The sequence below is a fragment of the Anabrus simplex genome, chromosome 1, assembly GCF_040414725.1.
Source record: "Anabrus simplex isolate iqAnaSimp1 chromosome 1, ASM4041472v1, whole genome shotgun sequence".
Lineage (NCBI taxonomy): Eukaryota > Metazoa > Arthropoda > Insecta > Orthoptera > Tettigoniidae > Anabrus > Anabrus simplex.
In genome coordinates this window covers 1,055,847,782-1,055,861,879 of record NC_090265.1, presented here as the reverse complement: position 1 = coordinate 1,055,861,879, position 14,098 = coordinate 1,055,847,782, and the positions used below count along the sequence as shown (strand labels likewise).

The window sequence follows — 14,098 nt, the reverse complement described above, 5'->3', positions numbered from 1 at the left end:
ATTTTACTGTATATTATTAAGAAAATTAGATTTAAATGTAATAATTATAATTTATTATAATGTGCGCATTTGAATCACATGCTGAACTTTGCTATACTATACCTAAATAACTGTACCATCATTCAATCTGTAGGGAATGAAATACATTTATATGTAACAAATATATTGGAAATTTCGAAGTTTTTCACTGAAAACACACCTATGTAAGAATCTTGTCACACATGCCTGGCCTTGAACAAATTTGCATATGCAGTAATCAGGCATCAGTGTGCCCCATTTAACATATACAGTACAACCTCGTTAATTCGAAGTGGTCGGGGCTCAAAAACTGGACTTCGAATTACGTGATTTCGAATTAACCGCCAATCCGCAATTCAAAGGTACCAACCCTTGCTGCGTTAAGGTGCATTTACAGTATTCAAATAATGCATTTGAATATCTCACTGGCAAACATAACCTCACGCAACGAAAGAAAGAAAAAAAAAAAAAGGAAAAAAAAAAAAGCAGGATTCAAAGACGAGGAGAAATCTATGCTGGCTCCCATGTGCAAGTGCTTTATTCATTGGATTACTATACAGAGTTATTCACCTAACATGTTACACGGAAATAACTTCTAAACTATTAAAGATATAGCATTCTGTTTTAATATTCGTAAATAGTACGCAGGGTCTTTTAAAATAACGTGCTACTTAGTCTCATGGGGTGACTAACAACCAAGATATTGATACTAACTCCATATTTTTAAATGGAACGGCACAAATTCATACAGCTGACATAAAAGTTCATCTGCGTACAAGTTCAAATATGCAAGTATTTAAAAAATTGGACAATTACTTTTTGAGATATAAGTAAGAACAGCATGTGCTGTTTTGCATGCCGCATTAGACGGCGTGAAGTCGGGCAAGGACATATTGAGGCGCAAGCAGTTTCCTGGGAGTGAGTTCAGCCACAGAATGGATACCAGGCATGTAAGCACCTCGTACACATGTGATGGGTTTGCAAAGTGTGTACGACAAGACGAAGACATGACAGGACAGAAAGGGTTGATGTGTTTAAAAGGAATAAAATAAGTACTTTGCCTTGAAAGGAACACAACGAAAGCTATAATTGTCACTGGTTTTAGTGTACAGTTCATACTACTCTAAGAGTTGAGAAATAAACATAACACAAAACACCGGAAGACCTCCTTCTAGAAAAGCAAATGGTCAGAACTGATCGTGATGAGATGGCAGCAACACTATTATTTCTATTATTTATGTTTTATTTTAGACGCACTAATCTCCGCAGAGCTCCAGCGCGACTGTAGTAGCGTGCATTCGGGAGAGCGTAGGTTCGAGTCCTGCCTCGCCCAACCTGAAGATGATTTTCATGGTGTCCCATCTTCAACACCAGGCAAATACCGGATAGGTACCTTTGAGATAGGCCACGGTCGACTTCCTTTCCAAATCCTTCCCATTCCCATCCGTGAGAAAAAACGCTAAACTGAGCGCAACCTATTACATGTCAAAACAAAATAATACAACTTTAATCTCCCTTCCCCGTTGTGTGTTCGCCAGTCATACAATAACGTTGCACACCCAGGCTATGTTACGGTACATCACATTATGTTTACAGTACATGCCTGGTGTCCGTTCTGTAGCTGGAATCAAGGCCAGGAAGCAGCTTGCGCCTCAATATGTCCTTGCCCAACTTCACGTCTTCTGATGCGGCAGCAAAACCGCGCATGTTGTTCTTATTTATATCTCAAAAAGTAATTGTCCGATTTTGAAAATACTTTCATAACTGAACTTGTACGTAGTTGATCTTTTAGGCCAGCTGCATGAATTTGTGCCGTTCCATTTAAAAATATGGAGTTAGTATCAGTATTTCGGTTATTAATCATCCCATGAGACTAAGTAGCACGTTATTTTACAAGGCTCTGGGTACCATTTACGAATAATGAAAACAGAATGCCGATATATTTAATGCTTTAGAAGTTATTTCTGTGTAATATGTTAGGTGAATAACCCTGTATACTGTATGCATTTTAGATGCCTTGTATTTACACAGAAAGTACCCTATGCCCTTAAAAAAAATCAAACTTTCCTATGCCACCATCCTTGTACGATTTCCCGCCATGATACTTCTCTCGTACTTCAGAAATGTAAACACTTGCCGCGTCACAAAGTATTCTAACACCCATTAATACACGCAATCACCTCGATTCACAGCTTAAACATTTCAAATGCCACGGAAAAAACTATTTCCAAAATGTATCCAACAAGGTGCATTTGCAATGTTCAAATAATGCACTTGGATAAATCACTGACAAATAACCTCACACAACGAAAGAAAAAAATCACACAATTCAAAGACGAGGATAAATTATGCTGGTTCCCCTGTGCAAATGCATTAATTTTTGTATTCCTGTACTGTTTGCATTTTAAGATGCGTTGTACTGGCATGGAAAGTGCCAAACGCCCTTGAAACATTGTGGCTTATCGAACTTTTCTATGACGAGAGGATAAAGTTTCTCGCTTCCATGTGCATTGCAACGCACTACAATGATCCCCATCCCCCACCCTTGTACGAATCTCCGGCTGGCACTTTCTCCTTTAAAACCATAAGACCGTTTGGGCTCGCATTAAAATTAAGAAATACAGTTTCATCGGCAATGAATAATATTGTTCGGTGCCTACGAATTTAATATATGAGCCACGTTTTTACGTCAACTGTCGGCATCGCCAGTGTTAGCGGATTCTGTTTTTCCACACACTGGCTGTTGCGTGATATTACGGCGTTCCTTAAAAGGTTGAATAAAAAAGAATTCTGATTTCATTCTACTTAGCAATCAGGAAGCGCACTGTAGACCCACCGAAGTGAGTAAGTGCGGAATGCTACCGCTCCACGTTCCGGAACACGCGTTCTATTATGACGCGGATAAATTTCAAGTTGAAATTACTCTGTAATATAACGGTACTATTGTTTTAAAATGTAAAGGCAGTTTCGAATTAAAAGTCTGAATTTCGGTAATGGGGCCGACATTGTACTTCGAATTACAAATTATCCGCATTTCAAATTAAGCAATTTAAATAACATGCAAAACTGTATCTCATGTTCCCGGGAATGAGAGCTTCTTCGAATTAGGCGGGATTTTGAATTAACCAATTTCGAATTATCGAGGTTCTACTGTACTGCCCTTTAAAGTAGAGGTGCAATATAGAATGGTCACATTTTGAACTTTTTTGCTGCTTTATGAGTGCTTTGTTAAAAAACATCCTTTAAAACCAGCACTATAGCACGACAAGTTGAAGTAAGATCCTGGAATGTGAGCGATGTAAGCGCTAGTTTCGTCAGTAGGAGTGACAGAGGGAGGATGGTGTGTAGGCCTGGCTTAGACCTGGCTCACACTCGGTGTTGCCAAGCCGTGCGCAGTGATAGACAAAGCACGGAGCTAGAGCACTTCAATGCTGACTTAACGGAAACGTCTTCCTTGAGAGCTAGGCGAGCACTGAATTGCAGTCACTAATTGGCAACATTGTCCGACTCGTTGGCTGAATGGTCAGCGTGCTGGCCTTCGGTTCAGAGGGTCCCGGGTTCGATTCCGGGCCGGGTCGGGGATGTTAACCTTTATTGGTTAATTCCAATGGCCCGGGGCTGGGTGTTTGTGCTGTCCCCAACATCCCTGCAACCCACACACCACACATAACACTATCCTCCACCACAATAACACGCAGTTACCTACACATGGCAGATGCCGCCTACCATCATCGGAGGGTCTGCCTTACAAGGGCTGCACTCGGCTAGAAATAGCCATACGAAATTATTATTATTATTATTGGCAACATTGGGCGATGTTCACTTCTATTGGCTCGTGAGTAGACACACCCTTGTACACACTATTGGTCGTGCATGGCTAGGGCAGAAGGGTTAGGAGGGAGTTATTCCAAGTTCGCATTGCTTGCGGGGTCTCAGTTGGAGTTGCCGAGCTCTAATAACTACATCAGGATCCTTGCCAGTTTGGGTAAGTAAGGTGTTCATATCATCTGAGTTCTCGCTAACAGTGCTCTCCACGAAATGGACAAGATAACATTTAATCAAATCATGTTAGTTGGTACCACTATCTGTACAAAGCTTACTTATAATTTATGTAAATAAACAGAAAGCGACTATTAAGACTGTTAACGGTCCTTAATTTAAGCTATTTCAATTGTACAGACTTTGTAAATGCTCTATACTCACCACACATGGGTTCATATTACTCTGTAAGCAAACACCAGAAAAGCAGTGCTTTCTATTTAACAGCCGCACAAAATGTGTAATGGTGGCTATATAGTAGAGTACGTCCTATCTTAATACTATTCATTTTCTTCACTACTTATCTCTACTCCATAACGTTACGTGTGTTACTGCAGCAGCCAACATCAGTGCAAGAGAAGTCATCATGGCTCTCACTTGGACAAGGTCAACAGCGTGAACATACAGGCACCTCTTTTCAAGGTCTGATCAACAAGAATTACTTAAAAATCAAGACCAAGATTAAATTTCAATATACACAGTCAAGTCGCATTATTATGACCATTAGCTAATATCCAGAGTAAACCGCACTGGGCAGCACCGACTGCAGCTAAATGGGATAGGAATGACTCAATAAGGTGTTGTTAGGTTAGTTTTCTGACAGTACATCTCACAGCTGCTGGAGGGTGTCTGACAGAGGATCCAGAGAACGAACATGACTGTTAAGGTGGTCACACAGATGGTGAACTGGGTTCAATGCTATGGAAATTAATGGGAAATCTTTGTTGAGCTCTTACCATCACTGATATTTTTAGTCTTGTGACATGTCTGATTAAATTGTCGGACAATCCTATCTGCCACAGGGAAGATCATCAGCATGTATGGGTGTACACAATCTGCGAGGATGGGTGAGTAACCAAATCAGTCAAGAGTGCCTTCCACCTGGATGGCTAATCAGAGAGAATGCCAAGAATACATTCTCCAGAATATGTTGTGTTCATCCAGCAATGATTGCAGGGTATTTGTTAATTATTATTTCTCTGTATGGCAGACCAAAGTCCAACTGTTGAATGAAGCAGAAGATAGGACTCACTGGAGAAGACAACACTTCATCAATAAGCGGAGGTCGAATTCTGATACTGCTGTGCAATTGAAGTCTTTTCTCGCGAAGCACCTTCGTTAGCAGGGAACAACAACCAACTGTTTGCTTTGGAGCCCTATGTGCAACAGCGTTCAATGAACCATTCTGTTAGACTCGTTTCATTTTGACAGTGAGCTGCTCAACTCTAGCAAGTCTACTGACCCTCACACACCTTGGTAGCAGATGTTCACTTACTACATCAGCACAACTTATATACACTGCTGACATCAAATACAGAAAGGAGTTCATCATAATGTGCCTTCACTCTGTACCTGTGACATAATATTGATTCTAAAAATGAATAAATATAATGTACAAGAAAGCTTACCATTCGTGCCATGAATTGTGAGAATACATCCTGCTGAGGGTTCTGTCCAGCTGTAGGAGTTGACGAGGCTTGTGTGGTGGCAGGGGTAGTCCCAGCAGGAGTCGCAGATTCTGCAGTTGTGGTAGTAGTAGTGCCTGAACCAGGAGTAGTGCCTGAACCAGTAGTAGTGCCTGAACCAGCAGTAGTGCCTGAACCAGGAGAAGCTGCTGAGCCACCAAATGGAGGAAGTGGACCCAGGCCCATGCTAAAACAAAAATTCGGAGGACTTAAGTAGAAATGTTTCTGGAAACCAATTTGTATTCCTAATTCAGTAAATTCATATAGCACAGAACTCAAGTACTCCACTGTTATTAGGAATAAAAATTAAGTTTTCAAACCAGCATTTATCCAATAATGACACATCCATAATCCTTCTGATGTCTTGATGTACCATACACAAAAATCTAGGAACGCTGTACATTTCTAAAACAGAGTAGCATTATTACTATTAATATTATTAATAATAATTCCTAGTACACGAGAGTACTGAGGTATGAGCGATGCTAGTAATGCCAATCCTTATGCAACCAGTCCCTGGTATGAATGGTGTGAAAATGTTGCTCATAGGGTCGGTTGGTGTATGCATTTCAGTGGGCTTAGCAGACTGATATGTAATGGCAACTCTAGCTTGGTGAGGAAAGCAATGGGAAACTACCTCACTCCTCATTTCCCTAGTATGCCTCTTCAGTGATGCCTAGGCCATCTATGACAGCTGATGGCAGAACTGTTGAGGATCCCACCAACGGAATCGCTGACGGACTGAAAAAAAACTCACACACAACAGTATCCTCAAATCGGTGTTGGATTTCGCATTACCCTCAGAACATCTCTCCCTACTCAAAGTTAAATGAACCAACAAAGCCTACACACTGATAAACGCACGCTCATGATAAAAATGAAAAACGACCTCGAGGGGTCACACCTCAAACGAGCACTCAACAAAATCCCACAGCACCCAGTCAAGATCTTCCTCGGAGGTTTTAATGCACAAATTGGCAGAGAAAGAGAACACCAACACATAACCGCAGAATTTCTCAGCACACAAAAAGACACGCCAATGGACAAAGCTTTAATGAAGTATGCAGAATGCACAACCTCCAACTTATGTCCACACACTTTAAGAAATCACTATGGAAAATGACCAGTCAACCACTTAGGTGAATACCAGCTCGATTACTAGAAAATTTCTCCAGAAACCATGAAAGTGAGAGCACGCAAGTGTTATGAACAGTCCGACCACCATCTATCACAAATCAATTCAAATTTTGCTTCAGAACCAATCAAAAAATTTATCAAAAACCAAATATCGCACATTCTGATCTGGAATACTTAAAAGAAACACACAAAGAAATTTGCACAATCACTACAGACGAATATACAAACACAATAAGACATTTCTACAGACCATCCAGGTGCCTTGAAATCCTGTATTCGAGCCTGGAAGAACTGGCATGGCCACTGAACACCAGAGAATTGGAACAACTTTTTTGAAAAACAGAAGCAAACATCAAAACCCAATCAAGACGAATCGAAAGCATGTATCACCTTAAAAGTTTGGAGGAAATTGATAGTGATTTCCAAAGGAACAATACGTGAAATTTCTACAGGACCTTTAGAGAAGAAATGACTAACTACAAGCTACCCATCCTTTGTTTCCAACATCCCGACAAAACACTGAAGACAAATACATAGGCCAAATATGACATCCTGAAGTAGTTCTTCAAGAAACTTCACAACTGTGAACCAATTACAGAGAAACTCCAATTCAATATTCCCACTCCGAACCAGGACTCTGTTCCAACTGCAAATGATGATACATGAAACATCATATTAAGCCTAAATAAAAAGCACCAGAGAAAGAGAGCGCCACTCCGAACCAGGACTCTGTTCCAACTGCAAATGATGATACATGAAACATCATATTAAGCCTAAATAAAAAGCACCAGAGAAAGAGAGCGCAATTACTGAGATGCTCTTGATCGGAGAACTTCTTACTAACGGCCCACAGGCCATCAATGCAAATATATGACAGAGTGGAATCATAGCTGCAGTTTGGAAAATTGTTTTGATTCAACTGGTACACAAAGTGCCACAAGATGGATCTAAACAATTACTGGGGCATTTCACTCCTGCCAATTGCCTACAAAGAGATCGTTCATGCCCTCCTAACCAGATTTGAGCAACAGACAGAAAATAAGATTGGTGAATACCAGGCAGGATTTTGACTGCATCGATCACGAACGGAACAAACATGAAATTTCACAGTGATACTCCAGCACCGCCAGTCGCATTGCAGTGATTGCTTTTGAAGATTTAAAAACACATACGACTCAGGTACTATGCGAGTACGGTGCAAACAATAAAACTAACCTAAAGGACTACACACCAATAAAGAAAGCAATACTAGTAAAATAACTATACCTACTACAATTTGTAAATTGCACTTAGGCACATCTTAATTATAACAGGTTAGCTGAAACAATAGAAATTAAGTTCTAATTAGGTTCTAATTGAATGGTAAGATGGCGGATGGTTGCAGGTGTGTTGTGCATTCCCGATAATAATCGTGTTTCTTGTGGTCCAAGTGCTTTTATTGCGGTTACGTGTGAATGAAATTGAACCGACTAGCGTATACTTTGATGTAAAGTGCAGTGTAACTTGTTGGGAAGATATACTCTCCAATAATAAGCTGCAAATAAGCGCCCACGTGTTGTGTATTAACGGCCAGCAGCAGCGAATGGCGTCCAGTCAGTGTGTAAAGCACAAGCCTTCAGCCAGTGACACATCCATCATGACGCTGAGTGTTCTACTACTAGCAGTTGCCGGCGATGTCCAGCTGAACCGAGGACCAGAGGTAAATACCAGCCTTAGCATGTACTACTAGAATGTCTGTAGTCTTAAGAAATCACTCATGGACTTTAACGTCGTTCTGAGTTACATGCATTACGACTGCATGTGTTTAGCGGAGTCCTGGCTCGACTCTTCAATCGACAATAGTGAAATACTGCACGACAATTATGTTATTTTCTGCCAAGATAGGCAAAATAACATTACTAATAAGAACAAGGGAGGTGGGTTTTTAATAGCAGTGAACTCTGCATACGGTCCAGTGCAATGACATGACTTAACGGGGAACTGGGAATGTGTTGTTGTGAAAGCCACCCCATCCCCTGGCCGAGCGCTATACATAAGGTTCTTTCCAATACAGTCCCTGTACCAGTACATGGTCTCCTTGCGCATGCGCAGTACGAAAAATCCTTTCCAGCACAGTCAAAATTGCGTTCATGTATCCGTTTGTGTACTGCAGTCAGGCGTTCCAACTAAATCTTCGCATCGATCCCTGGCGGTCGGAACTAGTCCGCAGTCTAAAGCATGTACTGAGGCGTACATTTCTGTGACATGCGCAGAAACACTGTATCGTTGCCTCCTGCTGTATGCTGATTTCTTTGGAGTTCCTTAATCACCTGTTTTTATGCACATTGCACGCTCTTCTCCAATTAATAAATTAATCAGCTGTTTGGTTACTGAGGTTAGGAGGGACAGCGACGACGATTTTTTACACTCTTCATCTAGTGAAGAAGAGGTGGTGTTATTTTTTCGCAAAAATAAAAAGAAATGAAAATTATTTAGGTGACGGTAATTAAACATCTTTTTTTAGTTATTTATGTATTGTGTTACGTTAGGCCTATAGTTTATGAAGGCACAAAAGGTACCAGGTGAAACAAAACATAATTGAAATACGAAGTATTTTTCAGAAGAAACTGTTCCTCAGTATAATGAAAATGGGTTTTTCGAGCATTTCCGCATTAGCCGAGGAGTTGCTCAATATATTACAAATTGATATGAAAGAAGTGAGCATCATAAAAGACATTACGGGCAATATGGGAAAATATCGGCATTACACCAAGTTAGTACAGTAATTGTGTTAATCCTATTCCTTGGAGTTCATGAACGAGAATCCATTCCAACACAACCCAATCGTGTATCAATCCCGGAACCAATCCGAAGTCAGCGCATGCGTATATAGAGCAGTATATGGATGCGTCCATGTACTGACAGCAAACTGTGCGTTGGAAAGAACCTATAGTCTGCTCTTACCTGCCCCCGGACGAGGTGAAAGTACGGCTCACAGACTTCCGAGAAACCCTGGCTCGAATCAATCGTGTAGCAAAACAAAATGACACTATTATCGTATGCGGAGATTTCAATATAAGCCAATCAGCCTGGGTCTCAGACGATTCGGTATCTATTAATCCTATTCTCACCCATGTCAACGAGGAAGCCTGCTTTCTTTTAGAGATCACCGACGAATTTAACCTTCACCAAGTTTGCAGTTTTCCAACACGAGGAAATAACTTCCTGGACCTTGCTTTCGTGTCTGAAAAAGTCACTAATAATACCCTGTGTGAAGCAACAGAACAGTTAGTACAATAAGATCATTCTGCGCTTGAGCTCAGACTTCATATTTCCCGTGTTCCTCGTTTACTACAGACTACAAAATCATTATTCGTTTGGACAAAAGCAGACTTTCCCCATCTAGGAAATATCTTATCCCGTTGTATGTGGAACTTGCTCGAATCCTGTCCATCTCTTGACGCCGCACTTGACTTGTTTTATGACTTACTGCACAGCGCTCTTAAGGACGCCGTACCTTCTCGCATAATGAAGACTAGGCATCTTCCCTCTTGGTATGATTCTGAACTTGCAGACAAACTGCAGGCAAAGGAAAGAGCAAGGAAACGAGCTGCAAGGTCTTCACTTCCTTCAGATTACATCGAATTTGTGGCACTAAGAAAGGAATACAAATGCAGCAGAGAAAGTACAGGGGTTATGTTGGGTCTGTTGAGGAAGATATTATCAGACATCCACAAAGATTTTGGAAATTTATTAATTGCAAATCAAAATCTAGGTGGCTACCATCTATGATGAGTAATGAAGACAAGGAAATTAGCTCACTGAAAGAAATTCTGGATAATTTTGCTGACACTTTCAAAACATTCCATCCACCCAGTGTTCCCTGTAATTCTCACACCGAACAATTCGGGGAAATTAATTTATCATCAGTGGTAACTTCGGCATTGGAAGTCTGCAACATCTTAAAGTCTATGGATACGAAGAAGTCTTGTGGTTCACATCACATTCCAGGAATTGTGTGACGTGAGTGTGCTGAGGAGCTGGCAACCCCACTAGCCACAATAATAAACTGGTCTCTTTGTACAGGCAATTTCCCGTCCGAATGGAAGAAAGGATATGTTATTCCAGTCTTTAAGAAAGGTGACAGATCTTTATTTGTCAATTACAGACCAGTAGTTATTCTTTCACTCATTTCCAAAGCAGCACAAAGAGTTGTATACAAAGCCGTGAACAGTGCAGTCAGTGGTTTAATTAATATTAATCAGCATGGTTTTGTCCAGAAATGCTCAACTACCACCAATCTTGCTGTGTACTCGCACTTCATATCTAGCGCTCTGGACACGTGCAAGCAGGTTGTTGCCGTGTACACGGACTTTTCCAAGGCTTTCGACTCAGTGCAGCATAATGCTCTTCTGACTAAGTTGTCAGCATATGGCATTCATGGAAGCTTGCTTGAATGCTTTAAATGCTATCTTTACGAAAGAAGGTATTCAGTAAAATATGAGGGTATCATTTCTCGCCCATCAGCCTATGTCTGGCATTCCACAAGGTTCACTACTGGGACCTTTATGTTTCCTTCTATTTGTTAATGATCTATTAAAATCTACAGGGTAATTGAAAAGATGAGTGACTGTGAATTGTTACAGTTTGATATAAATAATATTAGTGATTGGTGCAAAAAGTGGCATTTAACCCTAAATATTTAAGTGCAGTGCAATATCCTTCACGAGAAAAATGCAAGTTAACGTATTCAATCATCATGTAGGGGATCAAGAAGTGAAGCGTTAATAAAATTATTATTTTTAGTAATCAAAATGGTCTATCTTTCAATGAGCATGTGTTAAATATTGTTAACAAGACATTTAAAACGTTAGGTTTCCTCAAAAGACATTGCAAGAGTTTTAAATCTGTTGTCCCATTGAAAACCCTGTATTTTTCGCTTATACAATCTAATCTAGAGTACTGCTCTGAAGTGTGGATACCCTCACAGCAATACTTAGTTAATGCCTTAGAGCGAGTACAGACCAGATTCTCAAAATGGATCAGTAAAAAGTGTTTGGGTATCAAGCTGTCATCAACAGATTATGATTTGTTTTGTACAAACGTGTATTGAGTCTCTTAGGACTAAGCGTAGGTATGTCAACGCACGTCTCATACACAAATATATCGGTAAAATCCTTGACTGTCCCAATTTACTCCAGTTGCTACCAATTCATGTTCCTTCCCGCAATACCCGACAGGCCGTCACCTTTCACTTATCCAGGTGCAGAACGGAATCACACAGGAGCACTTGGTTTATGCAGGCCCTAAGATCCCTGAACGAAATTAGCAGGATAGTGGATATATTTCACTCGTCAGCTAGCGAAATTCACAGACATCTTACGGATGCTTCATAGACAAGAGTGTTCCTTGTATCTTGTTCTGCCCATTTAGTAACTGAAAGTTATACTTCCTTCCTTCGGTCATTTCAAATGTATAAACATTTTTCTGTTTTCATGTCTTTTTTTTTTTCCCTTCCTTATGTGTTTTGTAAATATGTATATATTATATATTGCTTAGTTATAATTAGTGGTAGCAGTAAGTTTTGTTAATAATGTTATTATTTGAATGTATTATATCATCTGTAACTGGAGAATCAATAACTCTGTTGATGATAAATAAAAAAATCAAATCAAATCAAATTAAATACTTGATTAACATTTCTCAAATACATGCTAACAGAAATTAAAACTGCCTTTAACTGCTGAATAACAGAAGTACAAGGAAAGACGTTTAAAAAAACAGTGATTCAATAATTTCTCCCGGAACTATAAATATATAAATCAGCTGATTTACTCAAACAAATGCCAGCAGCGGAATATTTTGAAAATGTTATCACCATATTAGAGAAAAAACAGAAGTTTTTGCAACATCTTTTAAGTACATATATGATTTTCTCAAAACAAAAATTGATTATAAAATCACAGTTATTGACACAAATGCAATGTTTCTACAATTTTATACAATTGCCATCCCCCCCCCCCCATTTTGAAGGTTTCCAGATTCACAGCAACCCTGAAAAGACATTTTTTAAATATAAAAACATCAGAAAGCCTTTCTCTACAAAGTGCATATCCAGGTGATATATAGTGGGTGTCTCCAAATTATGAGCAAAAGGAGAGAGGCGAAATACCTCCTATGGATCAAGGATGGTGAATATGCGTATCTCTACTATGGGTGGATCCAAAAATAAGGTTATTGGTTTTACATCCCACTAACTAACCTCTCACGGTTTTCACACACACCCAGGTGCTGGGATTTTGTCTATGATACTTTGGTTCCTAAGGGGAAAAAGCTAACCATTTCTCCCCCATTACTGCTGAATGTAGTGATTTATAGTTATTTTCGGTTAGGTCGCATTCCGCATCGCCAATTATACAGTGAAGGGACTCTGCTCGCCAGTACGAAGTCCTGAAGTTATCTGACAACTCGCATATTGGCATTATTAGCCTTGGTTTGCATAATAATAAAGATACTGCTAACTTCTTTATACTGACATATTATTAAGGTAAGAATTTGATTAATATTTTCGTTTTCTTCACGATTGTGTATATATGAGGATAATACCAGGTAAAGATGACCGTGGCATGTTTGAATAATATATTTAATAACCTAGTTTGAGTAGATTTGACAAAAATGACTTGCAGGAAGAGTGGTGGTGGCGGTGTTATTTAGTCCAATTCAAATTTAAATTTTTACAGACATGTCCAAAAGTTAATAAAAATCTCTTAAAACACCTCCAGAACAGAAAGTGAAGTAGTCTGCTCTACAGAAATCACTTCAGGATGACATCATTAACATGAATTAGGAACTGAAACAGGACGATCATGAGCATGAAGATGTGAAGCAGAAATCCTAATAATCATGTAATCATGTTTATTATTTTCTCGAGATCTACAGTAAACAATACCCTTTTGATCTGATAAGTGAGAAAAATAACACTGTACAACCTACAGCCAGATTTAAACTAAAATGATATAAACCACAAATGTTGATAAATGGCCATGCACACTCTTTCCCGGAGATCCGATGGCCATTGTATTACAGCAGTAACGGCACTCATATTAACAACAGGCAAAATTAAATTGTTAGAATATTATGGCAAAATTAAATACAAACTAAAATGATATGAAATGCGCTACTGATGGGAGCAAAATTAAATGGCAATGAACGACAGATGCTAATACCAATTGATTTGACAATGTTGCGTACCCACTGGGGTTACGCCACATTAACCATGTCCCAGATTGTCTGCCTGAGTCAGCTAGTCTGGCAGCACATTTCCACTCCTAGCAAACCCAGGCAAGGTCGTATTTACTGCTGAGTGGGATTACTTTTCTGTTTACACAGGTTAGACCTCTATCATTTAAATTCCTTAATGACATTCTTACACTTACTCAATCTGTTGTACTGTACTACCT

The 14,098-nt window shown here is 39.6% G+C and overlaps 1 protein-coding gene across 1 annotated transcript in view; it reads right to left on the bottom strand.

Moving 5' to 3' along the window:
- Ubqn (ubiquilin) overlaps positions 1 to 14,098 on the bottom strand; it is a 156,458-nt gene that overhangs the window by 38,121 nt on the left and 104,239 nt on the right. The window contains exon 8 of the mRNA XM_067137095.2: positions 5,466 to 5,709. Within this exon, the coding sequence (XP_066993196.2) occupies positions 5,466 to 5,709 (244 nt within the window). The remainder of the gene's footprint in view (positions 1 to 5,465; positions 5,710 to 14,098) is intronic.